Source organism: Cygnus olor, chromosome 6 (assembly GCF_009769625.2).
Source record: "Cygnus olor isolate bCygOlo1 chromosome 6, bCygOlo1.pri.v2, whole genome shotgun sequence".
Lineage (NCBI taxonomy): Eukaryota > Metazoa > Chordata > Aves > Anseriformes > Anatidae > Cygnus > Cygnus olor.
The window spans coordinates 24,973,314-24,996,222 of NC_049174.1; the positions used below are offsets into that span (position 1 = coordinate 24,973,314).

The following is a 22,909-nucleotide window of genomic DNA, read 5'->3' on the forward strand; positions in this document are numbered from 1 at the left end:
GAAAAACACTGCTAGGTCATTAAATGTCTAGTTCTCATGACCAAAGTTTGCAAAATGGCATACCAACCTGAGATCTTTAATAAAGGAGAAATGTCCCTGCATATCTCAAGTGTATAGAGGTCTCATTTTTTTTTATGCAAGTATAAACCAAGTTTGCGATTCCTGGAAAACTTGCAGAGCATATTTTTACCCTATCACTTCAAGTCTGAGACAGATGAGATGAGTGTCCTAATATCAATTTTCTGCCTTGTAAAAAAAAAAAAAAAAAAAAAAAAAAAACTAATAACAGTAACAACATTATTTTTTTGAGATGATAGCACTGTTAACGTGAGATGAGATCTGGTAACAGCTGGATTTATTTACACTGAAAATATTTAGAGAGGTGAAACTCCTTTCAAAATGTCTGGTTCATCTGGCCAGGCTACTTTACAGCTTTGGCTGTATGTATATGTGTGAATCTGAGGTTTCCTTTGAAAGATTTTAGTGAAATCTGCTGCTTCTCTCTCTGAGCTCGCTCACATGGAGAGCTCTTTGAGTTAAGCATTCCCCTCAGCTCAGTTGACATATTAGCCTCTGAGCCAAAATGATATTTAAACACCATAAATGGTAAATGTTGTTGAGGCAGTCCTTTCGCACGGCTCACGCTAGGCATTATTTGGCAGTTAACCATGTGATTCTGGCAAACAGATTCCTTGAGTATAATTAAATCTCTCATAAGACTAAACAGCGTGTTTGCAGTGTTCTGAACATAATGCAGCAAACTTTCTATTATTTGCGTGTCCCTGACCTCTAACCAGTTGTAACCCTGATCCTCTGCAGCTGAGTTATTGCATTGATGGTGTATATGTTCAGGGCTGTAGCTGACCCTGCACGAGCAGAGGGTTGGGCTAGACAGTCTCCAGAGATCCCTTCCGACCTCTACTTTTCTGTTATTCTGTGCAGTGTGAAGCGTGCTGAAGTCCTGATATTTCAACAGGAGATGTCAGCATTCTGCAGCTCATATTAATAAGTCTTCAGTACCTCTGGGCAGGCAAACAAGCAAGAAAATTTCTTAGAATAGACAATGTCCATAAAACGTTAACTGTTTTATCTAGAGGCCAGGTAGAACCCAAATTCAGTCTTTGGAAATCTTAAAGTTTGTGTCCTTATCTGGACTTTCTGCTTCACTCTAGCTTCAATAGCAAATCTAGGAATTAAAGTGCTGTAGTGAGGCTATTGACTCATTTTTTCCTTCTGTGTGCATAAATTTATCTTTTACCTTAATAAGTAAGTACTTGCAGGTATATGTGTACGGTACAACTGATTTGTAGTGGGCTAACTTCAGAGCAGCATGAATATTCTACTGACTTTTTCTTTTATGTATACACCTTCAACGCAATAACCCACCTCTGCTTATCATTCTACGGTATAAATGTTTCAAGTTCTCTTCAAGCACCAAGTTCTGATTCACTAGGTCCAGGTTTTTAAAAATTCAAGTGTATTTTGGCTCGGGCCCACAGCCAACATTAATATTAGTCTTGCAATAATTTCCTGTCTGCAGATATGTGGAGGTTAAATTGATGCAAAGTATTTTTGAAATTGTGGCTTAAGAGAAGACAAAGAATAGAAAAGCATTTTTTCACCTTAAATTTCTATTAATAGAGGTTAATAAATAGATGTCTGATATTGTAGATGTAGAGGGATTAATTTACTATTGATTGCACAAACACAGGAGAGCAGTGTAAGAGATGAATGGAAAGTTTTGTATCTGAAGCAATGTATCTCTTTACCATTGCCTTCCAAATATGCTGAGAATCCATCTTTATGTTTAAAAAATAATAATATTAACTGGAAGCATTTGAATTCTCCTTAATCTCTGTGGATTTAATGCACTAAATGTTTTGTTTTTCTTTAAACACAGATTTGAATGCTTATTAGAGTGTCCTTCTAATAAAAAATGAACCCTTGGGGGTAAGGCGATACTGTGGGAAAAGCCTTTATTACACTTGCTTTGTAGAAAAACATATGTGGGTATATAAGGTAGTCTTTAAATGCCTTGCTTACTATTTCTGGTCTTCCAGGCTAAGTACCAAGCTCTTTTGAGTGGCAGATGTGGAGTGTCTTGTTTGTTTCCCACTGAGCCGTGCATCTTATTACTTGACATTTTCCAACATTCATGCATATTAAAACCTGAGGAAAGGCAAAAAACATAGGAAACATGTAAGTGGGATCATTGTGGTGGGCTTTTAAATCTATCATCTTGTGTAATGCCTTATCAAAAGCTTGTTGAAATGACAAGACACCGCAGCTCTTCAGAGACTGCCCCAGATGGGCTTATGCATTATGCCAGACCACAGCTCTGTGCAAAGAGCTGTTAGACTTCTTGAGCCCGTAATTTTAGTGGAACCTTTGAGAACTCAGTGCTCTATAATCAGGCTTTGAGAAAATCACAGTATTTTTTGTATTATCTTGCCTGATTTGACCTGCGTGAAACCAATAGTTGTGCTTAAAAATTGTGACTTTTTATAAGCTACTGCAAACTAAACTAGTTGCGGTCTGAAAACAAGTTATTGAAATGTACCTGTGTTTTATCAAGCCCACGCTATCTAGTGCTTTCCGATGTTTCTCACAAATTGCTTTGGCATGATCCGCATAGGGTGAACTCCCTGCAGCAGCAGAAGCTGACTGGGGAAAGGAAGAGGAGGGAGACAGTTAGCTACTCAGGCTAGAAATTTTTGTGGTCACTATGACAGTATTGTTATGTGTTAACTCTTATATTCCTTCTTTTCGTTCTTAAAGGTAAACCTACTCCTAATTGGAAACAATAAGAAGTAAGAGTGGTGGGGGAGATGTTAAATGGCTGTGGGTGATTAGAGCGCGTTAACATAATAGGAAGAGATCAGATCTCCTCTATTTCACATCCAGTTGATTAAGCTTGAGGGTGGGTAGGCATATAGCAAAGTCATGCCCTCAATGCCAATGTCAGACAATTTTCTTTAGGTTCTGGATTTTCTTTTTGGTGCCATGTGTGATATATTTTTATTGTTTGCAGTTTTGGCTGCAAAAATACCCCCACAATATTTTAAAAGAGGATGTGCTCTTTTTGGTTTTGTGTTGTTTTGTTGTTGTTGTTTTGTTTTTTCAGTCAGAAACATAGTGGCTAGCAGTACCTGAGCTTGGAGTAGTACTGGTGCTTTCTTCCTTCTCTTCCTCCTGCTCTGGGCTCTGCAGCCAGGTGAATGTTGTCTGCAGCTCAGTGAATGAGTAGTGTCTCTCTTTTCCCAAGTACCCTCCAAAATCAAGTTGATTTCTCTTTTTCCAAATGATCTGTAAAATTTAAGAAAAGCTTAGGTACATTAATATAGGCTGTGAAAATGTATTACTGCTACCTCATGGTAAAACTGTGAAATGTTAAAGCCTTTGTCAGAGGAGCACTGAGTCACTGCATGCTGCTATGTAATAAATTAACAGCTAAAAGCATTTACAAGCCTCAGAATTTGAAAATAGTTAAGATTCAGACCTTGTAATTTGCCCTTTGCGTGATTGCATCTGTCCCTTCTGAGAAAATGCAGTGATTTTAGACTAAGACTAAACAAAACTAACCTATCTAAAACTAACTCTGGTGTTTTGAGTAAAACATCTGCTAAAAACTAAAGTTGTCAGTAAATCAATTGGTTTGTATTGTTTGTTTGTTTTATTGTGTTTTTTTTTTTTTTTTCCTAAATCTAGAAGTCTACAATACCAGATCTTAAGGAAGAATTGTTACATGAAATGAGCCCCTATGCTTTCTTAATGAACAAATAGTGTTTAGGGACTAGAACTTAAACATTTTTATTTGTTGCTACCAGGTGAAAAAATTGTAGACAATTTTGGTGATATTCTGCCTAAATGATTTGGTAGGATAAACATAGGCTACTGACCAACATGTACTATTGAACAACAGTAGCATAAAATCAGATATCCTATTTAAAAATATATATATAAAAAAATAAAAGGTAAAAGTAGAATGCTTTTGAAGAAAGCCTGTTCAAGTTGCTATGGAGTCAGTCTTTTAGTCTTATATTTATTCCATCCTGGATGTCAAACATTTGAAAAGGAATACAGGTAGTCTTAGCCATGACCAAGCCTCTAATTTCCAATGTGATGCTGACTTGGGTGTAATTTATAACTGCTTAGACATTTTTGAGCTTTTAGATGCAGAAGATTACATATCTGTTGCTGAAGAAATGCCTTCACTGTTCCAATGCTCCAAAGAACATCAGCAATAGAAAGGGAACCATTTTTATTCCTGCTCTGTAACAGGTATTGAGAAATTATGTAGTACTTAAAGGACTGGACTAAATCAAACAGTGTACAAAGGTAGGAATGTCTCCAGAAAGGTTATGATACACAAAGTTGCCTTTGTTTCTGTCCCTGAGGTGATCCTCAGGTTTTCAATATCTCAGACTTAATAATCGCTCTTAATGTTCCTCTGTGTAATTATATTCAGTTTCCCCTGAAACTTAAAATGAAATAAGACTTCCATCTCTTTTTCACCTTATATGGATTTCTGCTTCCCCTGACAGGTCTGTTTCTGTTTAAGGTACAAAGGGATTTTCTGCAGTGCATTGGAGTAGTGAAGGAATATGTGCTAGTATTGCTTAGTCTGGTAGTTGTAAGTAGAAGTTTCCCTGAGTAAACAGTACAAAACCTAGGAATATGGTGAACCACGATGGTTTATTAGTGCAGATGGGTTTGACCCAACTTCACATGCATTTTCTGTACAGAATCAGTACCCACAAGCAGGTACTATAGGACGCACGAAAACTGATGAACGTGGTTTAAAATCAAGCTTTTCAGACTACAAAGTCCATAACACCGAGCCCTGAGTGAGTCTCAGTCAGGTCCCATATTTCCATTCTCACATGCATCAAAGTCTTACTGCTCAGTGCCAGGAAAAGATCAACATAAGCCAGCAGGACAAGACTTTGGCTAGAAAAACCTTTAGTAGAGAAGAGGAAAAACTTCCTCTCCAGGCAGCTTCCAAATTTACATACAGCTCAAATAGCCCTGGGAGAAGCTTAACTTTTGGCCTCCGGGAAGTTCAGTGGACTTGCTCAGTTAAGCGCTTTCAGCTTATTCTTATTGTAGGAATATCTGTTTTTTTCCAGTCTGGCACTTTCTGTTACTGTAATACTGTTTCGGATGATCTTGATATACCTTTGAAAATGTTGAAGGTAGAAATTAGCAAAATGAAGTTATTTTCATGTATGGACAGAAACTAGGGTTGGCATTTTAAAGGTAAGACGTAAGAAGTCTGAACTCAAGCTAAACAAAACAAAAAGTGTATCCAAGTGACCGATAAATATTTATGACTTCCTACCTTTGGTCATGATCACTACTTCGTCTCCAAAAGTGTCTTAGCTCAGGTTTTCAGAGCAGAAGTATCTTTCCTGGTCTAGTGCACCATATAGGACACAGTTAAATGACCTTGCGTCATTGTCTCTTAATACAAGGTGGAGAAAAACACTGCAGGTACTGGAAATGTATCACAGCTAGATTTATTTTTAAGAGTCACTAAGTTAACTCCAGCACTAGTCACTTGATTATATAGCCTCAAGAGAAAAGAAAAAAGCCCCAATCCAACAATTTGTTTCATGCTGTGTGTTGATAACTTCAGGTTTCAGACTTTCCCATCATCAATCAGTTGGCTAAGTGTAACACACAAGAGGAGTATGGTAAACTTTTCAGCTGTTCTCAAATCCATTTGACATTGACCGTCTAACTGACTAACTGGTTTCTAGTTTCATACAGTGGCAAATCCTATATTCATGTGAGTTTAAATTTTTAAATACTCGATGAGAGTAGCAGCTTGTAACTTATTTTAAGATTTTTATGTGAATTTTGCACTGGTTAAAGGTATTGATTTGTTGTTTACAAGTTATTGGTCTTTGTTATTTTTTCTTTTTATACCTGAGCATATGTACTTGGGGGAAATGACTGCAAACTTCTTTGTGATATTCAATCATACGTGTTAATAATGACTTAGGAAGGTATCTGCAGGAAAGACAGTTCAATTCTGATTTCCTGTCTTCCTGCTTGGAGTACTGGCAGAAAAAACAGCTGTATTGGAGTGGCTTCAGTGATGTTGCCTTGTGAGAACTGAAACGAGACCACTCACTTCAAATCAGTTTGAACCTAACATCAAAGCTTGTAATGAAAATTGCAGTAAGAGATCACTTCTGTTCTCTTCTTGACTTCACAGAAAAGAAGAGCAGCAAGAAGGCAGAAAGTGCACAGGCTGTCAAGTTAAACAAGACTTTTGCACCCATCTTCCTTAAAGGCCTGACTGACCTCAAGGTAATGGATGGAAGTCAAGTGATAATGACAGTGGAGGTATCAGGTATGTAGACATAGAACAGTATTATTTAAACATTTTCAGTCCTGCTGCACTTTTTGCCATTCTCCTCTTCTTCTAGCAGGTGTCTTTGTATTTGAAAATAATATTTCAAGGAACTAGTTTTTAAAAAGTGAAAACTAGGATTGTCTAGTCTGTTCTTCAGGGTGCATGAACATTGTTCGGACCTGTACAAGTGTTTCTTTACTGGAATAATTGTCAGGTCATTGTCAAGTCCTGATGAACTAAAACTAAATCTCAGAGGACTTGTAATAGCCTTTGTTTTGAACAGGGCAAGACTGAATTCCTGTCAGCTGGGGTAGGATTAGCACTGCAGAAGAGAGCAGTCCTGGTATGAACTTTGGTAATAGAAACCCTTGACAGCTACCTTAGTGGTAACTAGAAATCATTTCCCCTCCCTATTGTATACATGCTTCCATTATTCATTTGCATTTTAACTCTAATAAGACAGACTTAGAACTGTTCTACATTGCACAACATCAGCAGAGTTAGTGAAATTCCTGAAAGTTTTGCAGATGCCATTGCAGACAGGTGGCAGAAAACAGCCAAACTTGGTCATTTTCTTAATTAGAATGTGGTGGGTTTTTTTTGCTTGTTTGGTTGGTTGGTTGGTTTTTTTTTTTTTTTTTTTTTTTGTGTATGTCTCTAATTTTTGTTCTTTGCTGTTTTTCAGCTAACCCACCTCCTGAAATTATCTGGCTGCACAATGGGAAAGAAATCCAGGAGACAGAGGATTTCCATTTTGAGAAGAAAGGCAATGAGTACAGTCTGTACATCCAGGAAGTATTTCCCGAAGACACAGGCAAATACACCTGTGAAGCCTGGAATGAATTAGGAGAAACTCAAACGCAGGCTACATTAACAGTACAAGGTATAACGTTGTTCTTCACCTTAGGAAATGCAAAAAGGAAATAATTCTAATGTGCTGGAGGACTGTCTATTTAAAGTAGATGAGTGTTTATAAGGTCTGTTGTGAAGGATACTAGGAGTTTTCAGTCTCTGCATCTGAGTTAAAAAGGATATTGAGCAGAAGCAACTTTAAAAAAATGATTTCACTCTGGAACATTATGTTACTATTTCAAAAATGCATTCCTGAGTCCTATTCCTAGGGACAGTGCAAAACTTCTGCTAAATGCAGCTTCAGATTATAATTACGAGGCTTACTTAGCTATGGACTTAATGTAAACCATTTAATGATGTTTTTCTTTCTAATTAAAGCACTGACTATTTGGAAAAGCTGTCTAGGAGCCAGGTATTTTAGCATTAGCGGGTGAGGAACACATGATTTCTGCAATTTGAGAACCGCATGCAGAAAATTTGGCTTTGAATCTCCATGTATGATGTAAATCCCACAGTAAACACTGAAGTACCTCCAAACTTACCATGATTTGGGTATTCACTACCTTCATGACACTAGACTTTATCTAATCTTGCTGTAAGCCAACTATTTTCCCATAGTCATTACTTCAAATAATTGGAGACTGACAGGAAGCTTTCATTATTTTTAGTATAAAGGTTCTTAACTCCAGGATTTCAGCGAGCTGTGCCTTAAGGGGTAGGTCTGTAGTCTGTTGTCATTGTCTGCTCTGAATTCAGACCTTCCCTGAGGTCTAGCATCAGAGTCAGCGTTATATCTTAAATGCAATTTTATGCAATTCCTAATGATTTATTACATGATCTCTGAACTAAACAGCAGAGTAATGTTAGTTGCCCTTAAAGCTATTCCTATCCGTATTCTCTACAGACAAATGTTCAAGATTCCTTTTAGGGCAACTTTAAAGTCCCTTTGTTTTGCCCTTAATACAAGTTTGGATTGAGCCAGTAAAGTGCCAAGCAAATGATTAATTTTAGTACTAACACAAGTGACTTCCAAAATTAAAGCCTGGTTTATTTTCAGATTAAAAACTTACACCCTGTATGTTCAAAACAAATTTGTTTTTCTTTTTTTGCTACACCTGAAATTAATTTCAAGCTTGGCATTTTCTCCTGACTGTAAATTCTGTTTGTAAACTACAGAACCTCAGGATGGTATTCAGCCCTGGTTCATTAGCAAACCAAGATCAGTGACGGCAGCTCCTGGGCAAAATGTCCTTATATCCTGTGCCATTGCTGGAGATCCTTTCCCCACTGTTCACTGGTTTAAAGATGGGCAAGAAATATTGCCAGGAAAAGGGTGTGAAATCCTGCAAAATGAAGATATCTTCACACTGATTTTGAGGAATGTGCAGTCTCGACATGCAGGGCAATATGAAATTCAGCTCAGGTATGTTTGCTGTGAAGTTTATTCCATTGGACCAATTAGTTATATTTACCCTCAAGCTGAAGTTCCCACCTGAACAAAAGTATTCCCTTCTATCTGCACAAAACAGTAGAGTACTAGAGGAACTAAATATTTTGGAGGGATTAAAAGATCTAATCAAACAACAAGAGGAAACACAAGAGAGAAGGACAACACAGTATACAGTTTCTTTGGGGATCTTGAAAAACAAAGCTTTGTAGCACCAGTATGGGAAGTGACTTAAGTTTCTAGCAAGGGAAAACACAAAGAGCATCTTGATTTTTGAGTTATTGTTTATCATTTTTAGCATTTCTCTGGATATTTGTAAGGATGTCTGCTTTCCATGAAACAGCCTGAGCAGGAAGGGCCATTCCACAAGATATATATGGTTCATACATTTAAGAGGAGAAAGTGCTCCCCTGCCATTTTGGAAATGTTTGAAATTTATACAGATACTGGAGTCTCCTTTTTTTGTCATATCTTTGAAACGAGGCACCTTAATACTTTGAGCACCTTGCCAGTCCTACAAAATTTGGAAGAGTTGTTTTTAAATTTATTTTATTTATTTTCTGGTAAAATAGCTGTTCTTTAAATCAAACATCAGATTTGCTACTGCTTTCTTTCTAGAAGGTGCTGTAATGTTTTTCCACTTCTAATGGTGAGGGTTGGACTTAATAACGTATTTCCTGTGAGGTTTTAGAAAACCAAATGTACAACTTTAAACTGATATCATTCTCTGCTATTTATTGTGCATAGGTATATCACCTTACTTGACTAATATTCGTGACCTTTTATATTAAAATGTATCTGACCATCATGGACAATTGAATCTATTACCCTGGAAGAAAATCTGCTCTGCTCTGCATGCTACTTTTTTAGGCCTGGCTGGCTTGTCCAGTAGACAGTTTAGCCAGATACCGCCCAATATCACAAAACATTACCATTACAGTTCCTCATCACTTACACTTGCCTGCTTTATTCTGTGTTTTTTTCTTTTTTTTTAAGCTATAAAAAAGTTACCTTTGCTTCATATCCTTCAGACTAGTATGAAATTCGAAAACTGAGTTGTGTTTTATTTTCTTGTAAATAAATTACTCTTGTCTTCCTAACCTATGGGAGGGGTTATATATTTAACCCATTTAGCCCCTAAACAATGAATTTAATTTTGTATAATTACTGTTTATTTTCCAACCTGTGTCAGAAATGGAATAAAGTTATTGTCACAATGATGGACATGTTACTGTATACATATCTAGTCCTAAGGTATGTTTCCATGGGCTACTACAGACAGCCACAAAGTAGCCTCTGTATATTTTTGTATTGTTAGTCGGACAAGGTAATCACTTTTCACCAGAACAGGGAGCTTTAGAAAAGTGTAGCTGTTTTAATTTCAAGTCTTATTACTAACACTTATGTAGGTAGAACCATATGCAACATGAACTTTTTGCAAATAAGCTCTTCAGTAGATTTAGACCCTTTCTACTATTTGCAATAATTTGTGAACTGACTCGCTACAGAAGAATTGGCTTGTTCACAATAAGCTAAGGTGGTCAAGGGCATGCATAAAACTGATTTGTGAAGGTTATGTCTACATACATCCTTGCATCTAAGAAAAGTCTCTTTGGAGATCAGTAGTGTTTCTAATACTCAATATGGGATTAACACTGGTGGGACTAGAAACAGTTCAATTGCATTAAGGTTGCTAACCTTGCTAACAGGATAGAGCAAATCAAACTGTGAGCATTGCTACCTTCTACTTGTATGTGTGTTGGTGGTTTCACTTGAACTAAAAGAGGATGAGATATTTCAGCAAAACTTCATGCATGGAAGGAGGAAAAAGAAAGAGATGAACAAAGGAGTGCCAAGAAGGCTTTGTGTAGGACTTTGATGTGGCTGTCTTGAACAAGGTTGACAATGATTCAGTGTAGCTGATGATCACCCTGGCCAAATTCATCAATGAAGACACTTGTCAAAGTGGAGAGAATGTTATGACTGTACAATAGAACAGGCAGTATGCTTAGATAAGAAATTATTTCATAAAATTATTGGAGGAGAATTTCTTGGGGGGTGGGAAGAAGTAAAGCAGTAGCTAGAAGAAAACACAGCTGATTACATACTAGTTTCAGTTATTCCTTAATCCCTTTATGAGACAAATAGCAGGGGATCCCACAAAGATCAGTGCACTCATGTTGTTTTCTAATCCATAAGGACTAAAGCTGTGTTGGAATTAGAGCCAGGGGAATGCTGATACCTCTTTTTACCCTGCTCTCATCTGTAAAAATTCTGCTACTGTTCAGCGAACAGAAAGCTTTTAGGCAATTGCTTATTGCTTATGAATAACAGAGAAGTAACTGCCTCAGGAATATTCCAGGAGCCAAATGTCAGCTGTATAACTTCATTTTTGCAGCAGAGCTAAAATAATTTTCAACAGCAAATAATCTTGTCTAAATAGCTGTAGAACTGCTTGCATTTGTCTTGAAGACTTGATTGAGAATTGTTTATATATTCAGGAGCAGTCTTAACAGTACCTGAGAGTAGGAGAGCTGAGTTTAGTGTCTTTCTCTCAAAAAGTCCTACAAAGTCCATTAAAAATGTGGAATAACCAAGAAACCACAAGTCAATTCAGAGAAGAATTTATACAGAAATTAACAATACACAGTGGGCTATTTTTAAACATAATCGTTTTCTCTTCAAATGAAATCTGCAGCTCCTTTTCATGTATTAATTTTAGAAATATGTTGCATAGCTGCTTTCAGAGAGTCATTCCTTCTCCAACTCCTTTACTTAGTCTGGGCATAGTTTCATACCAGTGTTAATTGTTTTCCGGTTTGTTTTCTCCATTATTCTTAAGCCCTAAATGCTGTCCTAGTATCTCCACATCTTTTGTGTTGGCTTCTCACAAACTAAAACTCTGGTTTCTAAAAGTTGTGTGTAATATAGGATTTTCCTAGTTCATTCTTTTTTCATCAGAGTGAACTGACAAGGGTGTGTGGCCCAGCATTATCCCAATGTGATCCATCAATGACTACTGGTTGGCTTTCTCTCTTTCCCTCCCTCAGCATCATTCAGGATATGTTCTTGCTTTGTCTTTTTCTGTATAGCGAACTACTAAGTCTGACTTCCAAGAGGGTTGTCATTTTAGCTGCTCCTGGTCCTTGTTTTAAACCTACACAGACCTCTTATTCCTATACACTTCCATTTTTCATTTTAACTGTCTTAATAATGTTCCATTGAGCCTGTTATTGCTCAGGCCTCCAGAAATGGTGTTGCATTAGAAAAAAAAAAAAAAAGATTCATGCACAGCTTTGTTTTATCTATTGAAATTTGAACATGTCAGCCTACCAAATGCCTGCCATACAGTTGAAGGACAAGAAATTGGTCAGAGTCTCCATGAAACCATCACAATTGAAATGGGAAATAGCAATCTGTTTTTATGCAGAAAACCACAGAAATCTTTTTCTCCTCCTGTCCACTGCATCCTTCTAATGATGCTAGCATGTGTACCCTTTTGTCCCAGTGTGTTTTTCCCATGTTCTTTCAGTCAGTGTATACATTGTAAGTACAAAGATAAGAAAAGAAAATGGGAGTACTGAACTGAGACTGAGGTTGTTGAACAAAACCATTGTCTTCATAACACCACAGGCAACACTAGAGATTTTAGAAATCCTCCTGCAGTTCCTTAAACAAATCATCTGCCTTGTTAACCTTTGTCTTCTCAGAAGCTTAGTATTTCTCTTCTCCCCATCCATCACCTTCCATAAAAGCTTGGTTAATGTTGAATAACCTTATTTAGAGATTTTGATAATGTGAATAAAATCAGAGGCAAACATTCATCTTATAAATGACTGGTACCTCAAATACTCTGCATTTCAGGTTATATAAAAAGTAGTTGTCAGATTACATTCCTTTACACCACAGTAAATATGGCTCTGTCTTTGTGTAAAATACTGTTTACAAACCTTGCTATCAACACATTGTCTATTTTTAGAAAAAGAAACCATGACCTATTCCCATTCCATTCTCCTTCTCAATACCCTAAAATGCAAATAAAATGAGTAGTCTTTCGTATGTTTAAAACTAAAAAAAAAAGGCATTTTTGCAAAGACTTAAAGTGAGGCAAGTCAGTGGATTCTCTTTGAAGTCAGTAGATCTGGTCTGTGTTATGTCAGCTAAATTGGTGACCCAGTAGATTAGTTGTGTTCTTTGGGGTGAAAACTTCATGGAGCTTTTTTGTTTGTTTGTTTCTTTTTGGGCTTTTTACCTCTATAAGTAACTCACAAAAGAATTGCAAAACCTCATTCTGAGGCTTTACAGTTACCTGAAAACACCAGCTATAGCTAAGGATCAACTAATTTACTATTCTCTGTTCATTCTCAAACAATGTAATTTACTTTGCAATACTTGTTTCACACTTCATAGGTCAGTAAGAATTTTCAGTGTGTCCTCATGTTGTAATTAACAGTGCATACTTTTTTTCCTCTTCCTCTGGAGAGTGACTCCTAGGGACACAGAGACAATAAGTCCCATCTAAGATTCAGTGGAAATATTTGAGTAGATTCTGCCAAGAAACTAGTATTTCAAGATACTATGAACATAAAAGCCGTTCCAGGGAAAACTGATCCCACAATAGGAGAGGGAGCTGTTTTTAAGATTGCTTCAGGCCTTGCAGCTGAGGCTTTATTTTTTTTGTTTTGTTATGTTTTGTTTTTTGTTTGTTTGTTTGTTTTATTCCTTGACATTTTAAAGTTAAATCCTGTGCATGGGCATTATACAGAACAATCCTACAAAATTCAAACTTTCAGACAAATCTTCGTAACTACTAAGCATAACTTTTATTTATGTCTTACATTTTATTCCACCTTAACAGAGCCACTGAGATTTGTCTTTGGCCAGGGTTTTGTTGATAAAATCCTAACACAGAGAACCTCATGATGCAGAATATTGTTATTGCCGAGACTCAAAACAGCAGAGACCTGAAAGACTTGCAGTAGTGCATGTGTACCACAAAGCTCTATTTTTTTTCTAACTGTCCCTATGTATCTTGCCTTTCCTAGATTCTGAAATTGCATAAATATTTACAAAGTTTCCAGAATTATTCTTGATTGAATTTAGCATCTAAATCATCCAATCCCTCTTAATTTTTCTTGGCTTTGTTCACTTTTTCCATCTTGTGGTCTTGAAGGTGGGTCAATGTTAGTTACTTCACTTTTTTAGACTCTGCAACTGAATTCAGAAGACAAAAATTATATTGTCCCTTCTCCTAATACCAGTAACTAAACTCCGATTTCACTGGAAAGCAGGATTTGACCTGAGAAAGTTATGCTTTTGAACAGGGACATGATGAATAAGAGTCAGACTCAAGGTTTGTATCCAGTGGTCTACTTTTCAGCCATTCACTTGAATCAGAAACCGTAACTAAGATCAAAAAACTACCTTGTGAATCATTTGTCCATCTAGGTACTTCTACTGTTGCCATAATTTGTATGTGTTTCCCAAGGTTTTAAAAATAGAGAGAACAAATGCTCTCCTGCTTTCTTGCTCCCTCCTTTATTTTCCAAACCCTGTGAAAAAATAGCTTAGTCTAGAAAGGTCTACTTTGCCTTCCTTATTTGCTTCTTTGCACATGCAAAGACTTGGCAGAGGGAAAGGTGCCCTGCAGAAGTGGGTCCTGAAGAAATGCCATTATTCTTCACAGTGGTCAGGGTCACTCCAGTACCCCTAGATTCCTCTCTTGGGAGAGTGCTGTGTCTGTTAGTTTAACCTCTCCCACTGGTGACATAATTCTTGTGGGCAAATATTTTTGCCATACAGTCATGACAGAAGCTGAGCAGTGGTGCCTCCCTATTTGATGAATGCTATGAAATGTCTGTACTTCAGCTTGCATGATCTCTTCTCCTTTGTCAGCTTTGGATTGCTTTTAAGTCCTTAAGAGAGAGTAGTTGGGCTCTAGGAGACTTATGGGAGGTATCTTAGGGTAAATGAGTATCCTGTCAACAGCCCAGCATTACTTAAGCAGTTTCAGAGTGCTTCCACTTATCTTAAAAGCTTTTGAGAATAAGGGAAAAGAAAAAAGAAAATCATGAGTTTTCAATATCTGCAAAAGGCAGCATTTTGCAATGAATTTGGGCATTGTTTGAAGACAACATTGGTATTTTGCCATCATTCAATGCCAATCAGTATGTTGGGAGGAAGTGACACATGCACTTCTTTCTATTTATCTTGCTTCTGAATGGAGGTCAAATATAAGAGGAAGTAAGAATGGCAGATCTCCAGCATAGAACTGACTTAAATGCTCCCTGCACTGACTTGGCTCCTGTCTTGCCATTTGGACAGTTTCTGTTTGGTACTTGGATGTTCTCTAGTCTTTTGTATTGAAGGAAATTAGGGTTATAGCTTTGAGGGCTGTTCAAATGGATTGCCATCGCTAACAGTTTCTAGTGTACATAGTCGGCATTTTTGGAGGTATGAAATGTTGAAAGTATTTCTGTGACTTCTTGTTGTTAAGGTCTTAAGGTCAAATAAGGTGTATTCCTACCAGCAAGTCCTTAACTTTGCAGTCCAGTAACTTTGGTCAGCCTCCGCAGTTTCTTCTTGGTTTTAAAGGCTTGATTTTCACACTGTGCTGATCCATTGTTTGATTATCTAAAGCAACAGAAAGCAAGGGAAATCTATCTGAAAAGGTGATGGCACTAACTGCTATTATAAAAGTATAACTTTTTGCTGCAATTGTGTTAATACACTTGCATAGTGTGTGACTCCATTGAAAGTTGCAAATGGGTCAAATTGTAGCTTAGTCACCCAAACAGAACAATACCTAGGAATGCATTTCTCTGGGCTATTTAAAAACAAGCCAATCAATATGTTTATGGTAAATTAACAGAAAGGCACTCCCAAGTCCATGTTTTAAACCTCAGGGCAAAATAGTCTTAAAGGTGCTCTTATCTAGCAAGAGTCTTTTGAAAGGTGATCAGAGTTGGGAAAAACTGCCTCTCTTTCCTTCCTCTCCCCCAGTTCACATGTCTTTTGCTATGTACAAGAAATGTTTTCAATAATAAAAAATATTTTTGTTTAAAAAGAAAAATCATCTGGGAGTTTGCATTAGTTTGCATAGTCCTAGCTTATATTTGTTCGCTTATATTGGGAAGAACAAAAGTGTTCTAATTATTGAAAAATATCTCCAATCCTTAATCACTTTAAAGTAGTAACTCTGTGTGTTTTTAATAGTATTTCAGGGAAGTAGTGGCAGCAATTACAGAGCTGCTGTCTTGGGGAGTTAAATTTTGCTTTTGGCATCTTCTGTGTTAAGTGGAGAAGAGCTGTTTGGGGCTAGAAGAATGATATATATCTGTGGGAGGGAGTGTGCAGTGGGGGTGGGGGGAGCGCTTTGATGAATTCTTTAATGGGAGCCCTTTTCAGAAGGCATCCATGGTATTCCTCTGCAAAAGGAAGAATAAGTACTCAGCACCATATATGGTGACACTTTTATGTTTTTTAATATAAACATGCACAGACTGGAGCAATCCATGTAGATGGGATTTGCTGATTGGTTGGGCTGTGGGGGAGGGAAGGAAATGAGACCCTGCTTTTAATATCTTAACATTAGGAAACTTAAGAGCTTGGGCTTGAATAAATAAACAGTAGGCAGAGTTGGAAAGTTTTTCAACTTTGCAAAATAACCCCCTTCTCTGCCTTGATTTTCCAGCTTTTGTATTTGTTTTCCTTTAGCTTGTTTGTTTGCAGCTGTTTCATTCTGTAAATTGCTTTGATTTTTGTTCGTGGAGTATGTTGTTCCCAGTGTAGACAGTCACAAATCAGGAAAAGCTATTTGAGATAGCTTGGCTCCAAGTATAAGGGGAACAGCTCCACTCAGTCAACCACCACAATGCTGCCCTGTTTTTGAGCTGTTTAGTGCAATACCCAGTCACTTAGCTCAGGTAAGTTACAGTCTTGGAGGGAGAAACCTCTTCTTTTCTGATTTCACTTAAACATTTCAGGAACCAAGTTGGAGAATGCAGCTGCCAGGTGTCTCTGATGCTGCGAGAGAGTTCAGCTTCCAGAGCAGAAATGCTCAGAGAGTGAGTATTTTTCCCAGGGACTTGCATGGGTGGGTTCTATTTTTTGCTCCGTTAATTCCCTGCCCTTACGGACCCAGGCTGGCTGCTGTTCAATCTAATCCCCAAATGTGACCCAACAAATTGTTTTCATCATACAGGCTAAGCACATTGTACCAAGCCAGAGTAGAGAAGATCTTTTTTTGTTTGTGCCCTTATATGGACCCTGAAGTCATCATTGATGCAATAAACTAATGGAGCGTGCTCCTCTAATCAACCTCCCCTTCTATAAACACATTTTGTTCCTGCTCTGAGATTGTTCCCTGACATTTTTAAACCAGCCCCTTTCCTGGCTGTCTCTTTCTTTTCTTTTTCGGATCATAGTGGGAGGGAATCAGCCAGCTCTGGAGAGCGAAGAGATGGTGGAGATCATGGTACACTAACATTTGGTAGAACAAGTGGCTTCAGAAAGAGCAGCGGTGAAACCAGAGCAGCTGAGGAAGAGCAGGAAGACGTCCGGGGTGTGCTGAAGAGGCGAGTGGAAACTCGGGAACACACAGAGGAGAGTCTGAGGCAACAGGAAGCTGAGCAGCTTGATTTCCGTGACATTTTAGGCAAGAAAGTCAGCACCAAAAGTTTTTCTGAGGAGGAACTGAAAGAAATCCCAGCCGAGCAAATGGACTTCCGAGCAAACCTGCAGCGGCAGGTCAAGCCCAAGACCTTGTCAGAAGAGGAAAGGAAAGTTCATGCTCCTCAACAGGTGGACTTCCGCTCTGTGCTGGCCAAGAAGGGCACCCCAAAAACCCCATTGCCAGAGAAGGTGCCACCTCCTAAACCAGCTGTCACAGATTTCAGGTCTGTGCTGGGTGCAAAGAAAAAGCCACCTGCAGAGAATGGCAATGCTGGCACCCCAGCACCAAATGCCCGCACCAATTCTGAAGCCCAGAATGCCACCCCCAATTCTGAAGCCCCTGTTGCCAAACCAGCAGTGAAAAAAGAAGAAAAGAATGACAGGAACTGTGAACATGGGTGCGCCGTGGTGGATGGTGGAATAATTGGGAAAAAAGCTGAAAACAAACCAGCAGCAAGCAAACCACCACCAAGCAAGCCAACACCAAGCAAAGGAACAGCACCCTCTTTTACTGAGAAGCTTCAGGATGCTAAAATAGTAGATGGTGAAAAATTGGTCTTACAATGTCGGATTTCCTCGGATCCCCCTGCAGCTGTCACCTGGACTCTGGACAGCAAAACCATCAAATCATCAAAGTCCATTGTCATCTCCCAAGAAGGTAAATCAATTGAATTACAAGCCAGCTGTGTGACACACTGTTATATCTGACTCTTGATTAATAATATTAAGTTTGTTAAAGATAATGCAATACTTTATTTAAGTCCTGTGCCAGTAACTGATTCCAGATGCAACTTTCTTGTTATTTCAGTGGAGTACACAAGGAACAGTATGTTTGACATTTCTTGCAGATTCTCCTTTAACAGCCTGCAGATGTAATTTTTATAAAGTTGAACTTCTTGCGTTTTTAAATGCTGTTTACATTGCTGATGCTGTTTAAGGAGCTGGTACATGACGTTTATTTAAGCTGAACTTTAAGGATTTAGAAGATGGAAAACAGAATAATGTTATTGCTGGTTTACAAATTCTGATTTAATTCTTTTGTATGTTTAATATTTCAGGTTTTTTATTGCATTAAGAAACACAGAAGCAAAGAGGGGTAGTGTTATAGAAGGAAATTACTACAAGTTTAAATTGCATGTTTAAGATCAGAGTTCAGAATTGACTTCTAGTGTATTTAGTGTCCCCCCACAGAAGTTTTTGTTGTCCTTACAGACACTGAAGTACTTGTCCACCAATGGCATGATGACTTTTAACTAATTTCAAAACAGGATAGAGTTTGGTAAAAGTCCTCAGAGAGAACATTTACTATTGTCAAATTGAGTGTTTATTCTTTATATTCCATATTCTGAGTAATCAAAATCCACTATATTGGTTTTGTATGAAATAATATTGCATTTAGATAAAGTATATTTGCCTTGTGCAAAAACATAGGTAGGATAACTGATAATACAGATAGTCTTCCGTACTTCATATTTATTTCATAAAACACTGAAGGAGTTATAGGGAGAATGACATTGTCTTACACATTGTCAAGCTATGATTCTTACTATGCATGTGAACTCTTTTTTTTTTTTTTTAATATACAGGGGTCCACATTCTTAATTGTGAATCGTGCTTCATTTAATCTAGAGCATTTGCAGTGTTATTACATGAAAATCAAATGAACACACATGAGGGTTCACCACAACCAGTGAATTCTTAAGCAGTGATCCAAGCACTGAAATATGAGGATTCTTTAAAGTAGATGCAGTCAGAATCATAGTTTTCCTCACAAAGGAAAAGAAAATTACCTGAGTACTATATTGAGGGGATAACAATGTAAGCAGATGGGGAGTGGGAAATGATAGCAGGTGCACTGTGTCTGGATAACTGTCATGTACATGAGAAAAAGTTGACTGGAGGAAATGACATCCTTGTGAAAAGGGCTGATGGGATCAGAAGGTAGGAAACTGCAGTTTAATAAACATTACAGTGGAAGAAGCCCATATAGCAAGGTTTCATGACTTTTCTTGGAGTTGCACAGAGTGAAAAGAAATTGTGCACATCAAAGTTTCACATGTCCTCTCAAAGTATGCTAGATAGAAAGCATCTCTATTAGACAGAAATAATCCAGTTCTGAGCTGTGGGAGAGCCTCCTAGAGTGCCAAAGCTTCAGTGATGTGGTGCTGCAGAAAACTCTTTTCTGGACTAAAAGAAGCTGAGTAATTGACTGTTAACAATCCCTGAACTCATATTTGCTTTATAAAATGGTACTTTGACTGCCTGTCCTGGTTTCAGTTAGGACAGAGTTAATTTTCCTCCTAGTAGCTGGCAGGGTGCTATGTTTTGGATTAGGATGAGAAAAGCGCTGATAACATGCTGATGTTTTAATTGTTGTAGAGCAGTGCTTACACCAAGCCAAGGACTTTTCAGCCTCTCTCTGTCCTGCTAGCGAGCAGGCTAGGGATGCAGCAGAAGCTGGGAGGGGACAGACCCAGGACAGCTGACCCAAACTGGCCAAAGGGGTATTCCATACCATCTGATGTCATGCTGAACAATATATAGGGGTGGCTAGCCGGGGTGGAGGGGTGGCCGGCTGCTCGGGGATAGGCTGGGCATCGGTCAACGGGTGGTGAGCAATTGCATTGTGCATCACTTATTTCGTACACATTATTACTATTAATACTATTATTATTATTATTATTGTTGTTATTCTTTTCCCTGTCTTAATAAACTGTCTTTATCTCAACTCACAGGCTTCACTTTCCCGTTTCTCTCCCCCATCCCGGAGAGGGAGGGGGGAGGGTGAGCGAACGGCTGTGTGGTGTTTGACTGCCAGCCGGGCTAAACCACAACACTGCCCAAAGAGGTTATAGTGTTTCCCTCCTTGGAGGTATTCAAAAGCTGTCTGGATATGGTGCTGAGCAACCTGTTCTAGGTTGCTCTGCTTGAGCAGGGGGTTGGACCAGAAGACATCCAGAGGTCCCTCCCAACCTCTACCTTTCTGTGAAAGTCCAGTAGAGTTGGATTCATTGTACTGGAGTATAGTGAAGTGATAGTGATGTACATACATGCTCTGCCACCTGCCTGAGCAGGGTTACGTGACATGTCCCACCCAGTTTGCCTGGACTAGGTGACACTCCTGGATCATGGCACAGAGCTGGCACTTTGTCAGGATGTCCCGCTGTAGCAGTGCTTTCCATTGAGGTAAAGAATGAAGGTCACCACTGGATGAGGAATCCATTGTTTCAGGATGTTCTTGCTTTTTCACAGCGTGAAGTAACTATCCTTATGTTTGAGTTTTACCTGCATTATTGCACTATTATCTTGCTTAGGTAGTCAGTATTGCCTGTGCTTAGAAGTTATGCTGTCTTTTGCACATATTTGCAGAGGCTCTTAGAAAGAAATACTACACAGGGAAGTAAATGCTGTGGTTTTCTCCTTTAATGGAAAGAAACAGAAAGAAGGTTACAAGTATTTTTATTAACCTTACTGCATACCTTCTGGTACACTGAAGGGATGCATTGCACGATGGTCAGTTTTGGTTTTTTTTCAGCCAGTACCTGCCAACTTTGACACCTGGAGAAGGACACGTTGCTGCTCTTCTGCTGTGAAATGCTTTAATGACAGCTGTTAAGAAGCTAACTACATATGCATGATTCTTAAAGTAATTTTCAGTTTTCTCAGAAGTTGATTTTCTGTTTTCCCCTAATTAGGAGCATGTAAATAGTTGAAGTAACCAGGAGAGAAGAAGGAATAATTAGAGCTACAGACTAGAACTGAGAAATAACAAGTTCACGATGAGTATCAAGAAATATTTCTTGATAGAGAAACTCTTCATATGGGTTAGTCTCACAGGAAGTGTTTGGAGCAGCTTTAAACAGAGAGCAACAATAAAACTGGATGCAGTGCTCAGCAGACCAGTACCAAAATCCCACATTCTGTGTTTTGCCCAGAACACTGCAAAGGCAGCTTGGTCAGGCCCACAGGCATCATATCCTTCAGCAAAAGTGCCTTTGGCCAACCTTGGAGCAGCATTTAATGGGCTCTGCAGATAATCCCCTACAGTCATCTCAGCTGAAAGAAGGCTGAGTCTGGAGGAAGGAAAGAAGTTCAGAGCAAATGGACCTAGCTCACATTAATGGGCTTAGATCGTGCAGTCATTTTTTATTTTTTCAGTATGATCTTACTCCTCTTGTGTTCAACACCAAAACCCACAATGAAAATGGGACTGTGTGTGTTCCTAGCTATTTCTCCTGGTTCTGTGCTGCCATGAAGTTTCATGGTGACTACTGGCTCATATATTGAAAATGCTGTATGTACATTTTCCAGAGTTATCTCACAGACAAAGAATGGCTTACTTATGCTTAGTCAGCTGGATACTGGAAAATCTTCTATCAAAAGCAAGAGATCTCTATTTCCTTATTATAGTACAAGCCCATCTTAGTTGTGGGCCAGTGGCCCACAAACTGTTCAATATAAGTAACACGTGAACCTTGGCAGAATGCCATGTATTTGTTCTTTGGAAATGAAATTAACCCTCTCTGTCATCGCCAGAAAGCCAGAAGCAGTGGTTTAGTGATCTGTTGGTGTCAAATATATTGTGTATATAAATGCATGAGATCTTGTTTCAGAAACACACCCACCTGATAAAACAAGTAGCATATTTGTCCAAGGATAGACTTCAAAATATACTTGTGCGTAACAAGTTCACTGGATAGGAGAGGTAACTTCTCCTTTTACGTACTTACTCACAGAAAGCAACTTTCCATGGCATATTTTTCCTAACTGATCCTAAGGCCCTTTACCTGTTAAAAACAACTTATATTCATGTCTCCTCTGTGTTTGAAAAGGCTGACACTGCATTGACTGTCCAAAGCAGGTTATCCATTATAGGGCAGAAGGGGGGGATGTTAGCCCCAAATCTTTGCCATCAGAAGCACAAATTAAAACACCAGTTGGAATAGTCATTGAATTTTAAGGTCTTCAGGGAATGAAAAAATACATTCTGCTCCAAAAAAGACTTTCATATTCAGGCACACTATGTGGTATTTGTGTAGTACTTAATCTAGGGTTTGCAATGTACTCAATATTCTTGGATAAAATTTAAATTAGCAATTAGAAGTCAGAATATAGGCAGCATTATACCGAATGTTACATTCACAACATGTCTAAGAACAATCTCATTTCTTACATTTTCCATTTCAATTATTAATAGTGATTTATTTCCCTTCCAAATCATGAACATTGGTACTTGTTTCCCCATTTCTTTTAATAATTCCCCACATCGTATTCTGTAGGTTGATTGGCATGTGTGATTTGTTGCTTAGAGTATCATTTTTATGACAAAGTGAGCTCTTACACTATTTTCCTTTTACAACTGGTAGGATTTTAGTAAGGGTTTGATTTTATTTTTCTTCTTTTAAACACTTGTCAGAGTTGTTTATCCTGTTTGTGGGGGAAGGCACTAATGTGTTTTTTTGTTGTTGTTTGTTTTTGTTTTGTTTTGTTTTGTTTTGCCTGTGAAATCTCAAAATAAATTGTGAGACAAACACAAAGGAGCATACTCATAACTTAAAGCTTCGTGCGTATAT

General features: G+C 38.2%; 1 protein-coding gene across 6 annotated transcripts in view; it reads left to right on the forward strand.

The window, feature by feature from the left end:
* The window catches only part of MYLK (myosin light chain kinase), a 208,572-nt gene that overhangs the window by 117,873 nt on the left and 67,790 nt on the right, over positions 1–22,909 (forward strand). For 5 of the 6 annotated variants that reach the window (XM_040562079.1, XM_040562078.1, XM_040562080.1 and 2 more), the window contains 5 exons: positions 6,224–6,361; positions 7,050–7,247; positions 8,393–8,639; positions 16,649–16,729; positions 17,090–17,994. In XM_040562079.1, coding sequence (XP_040418013.1) covers positions 6,224–6,361; positions 7,050–7,247; positions 8,393–8,639; positions 16,649–16,729; positions 17,090–17,994 — 1,569 coding nt within the window. Of the gene's footprint in view, positions 1–6,223; positions 6,362–7,049; positions 7,248–8,392; positions 8,640–16,354; positions 16,589–16,648; positions 16,730–17,089; positions 17,995–22,909 lie in introns of those variants that run through there. The other variant, XM_040562084.1, reaches the window with a different exon arrangement.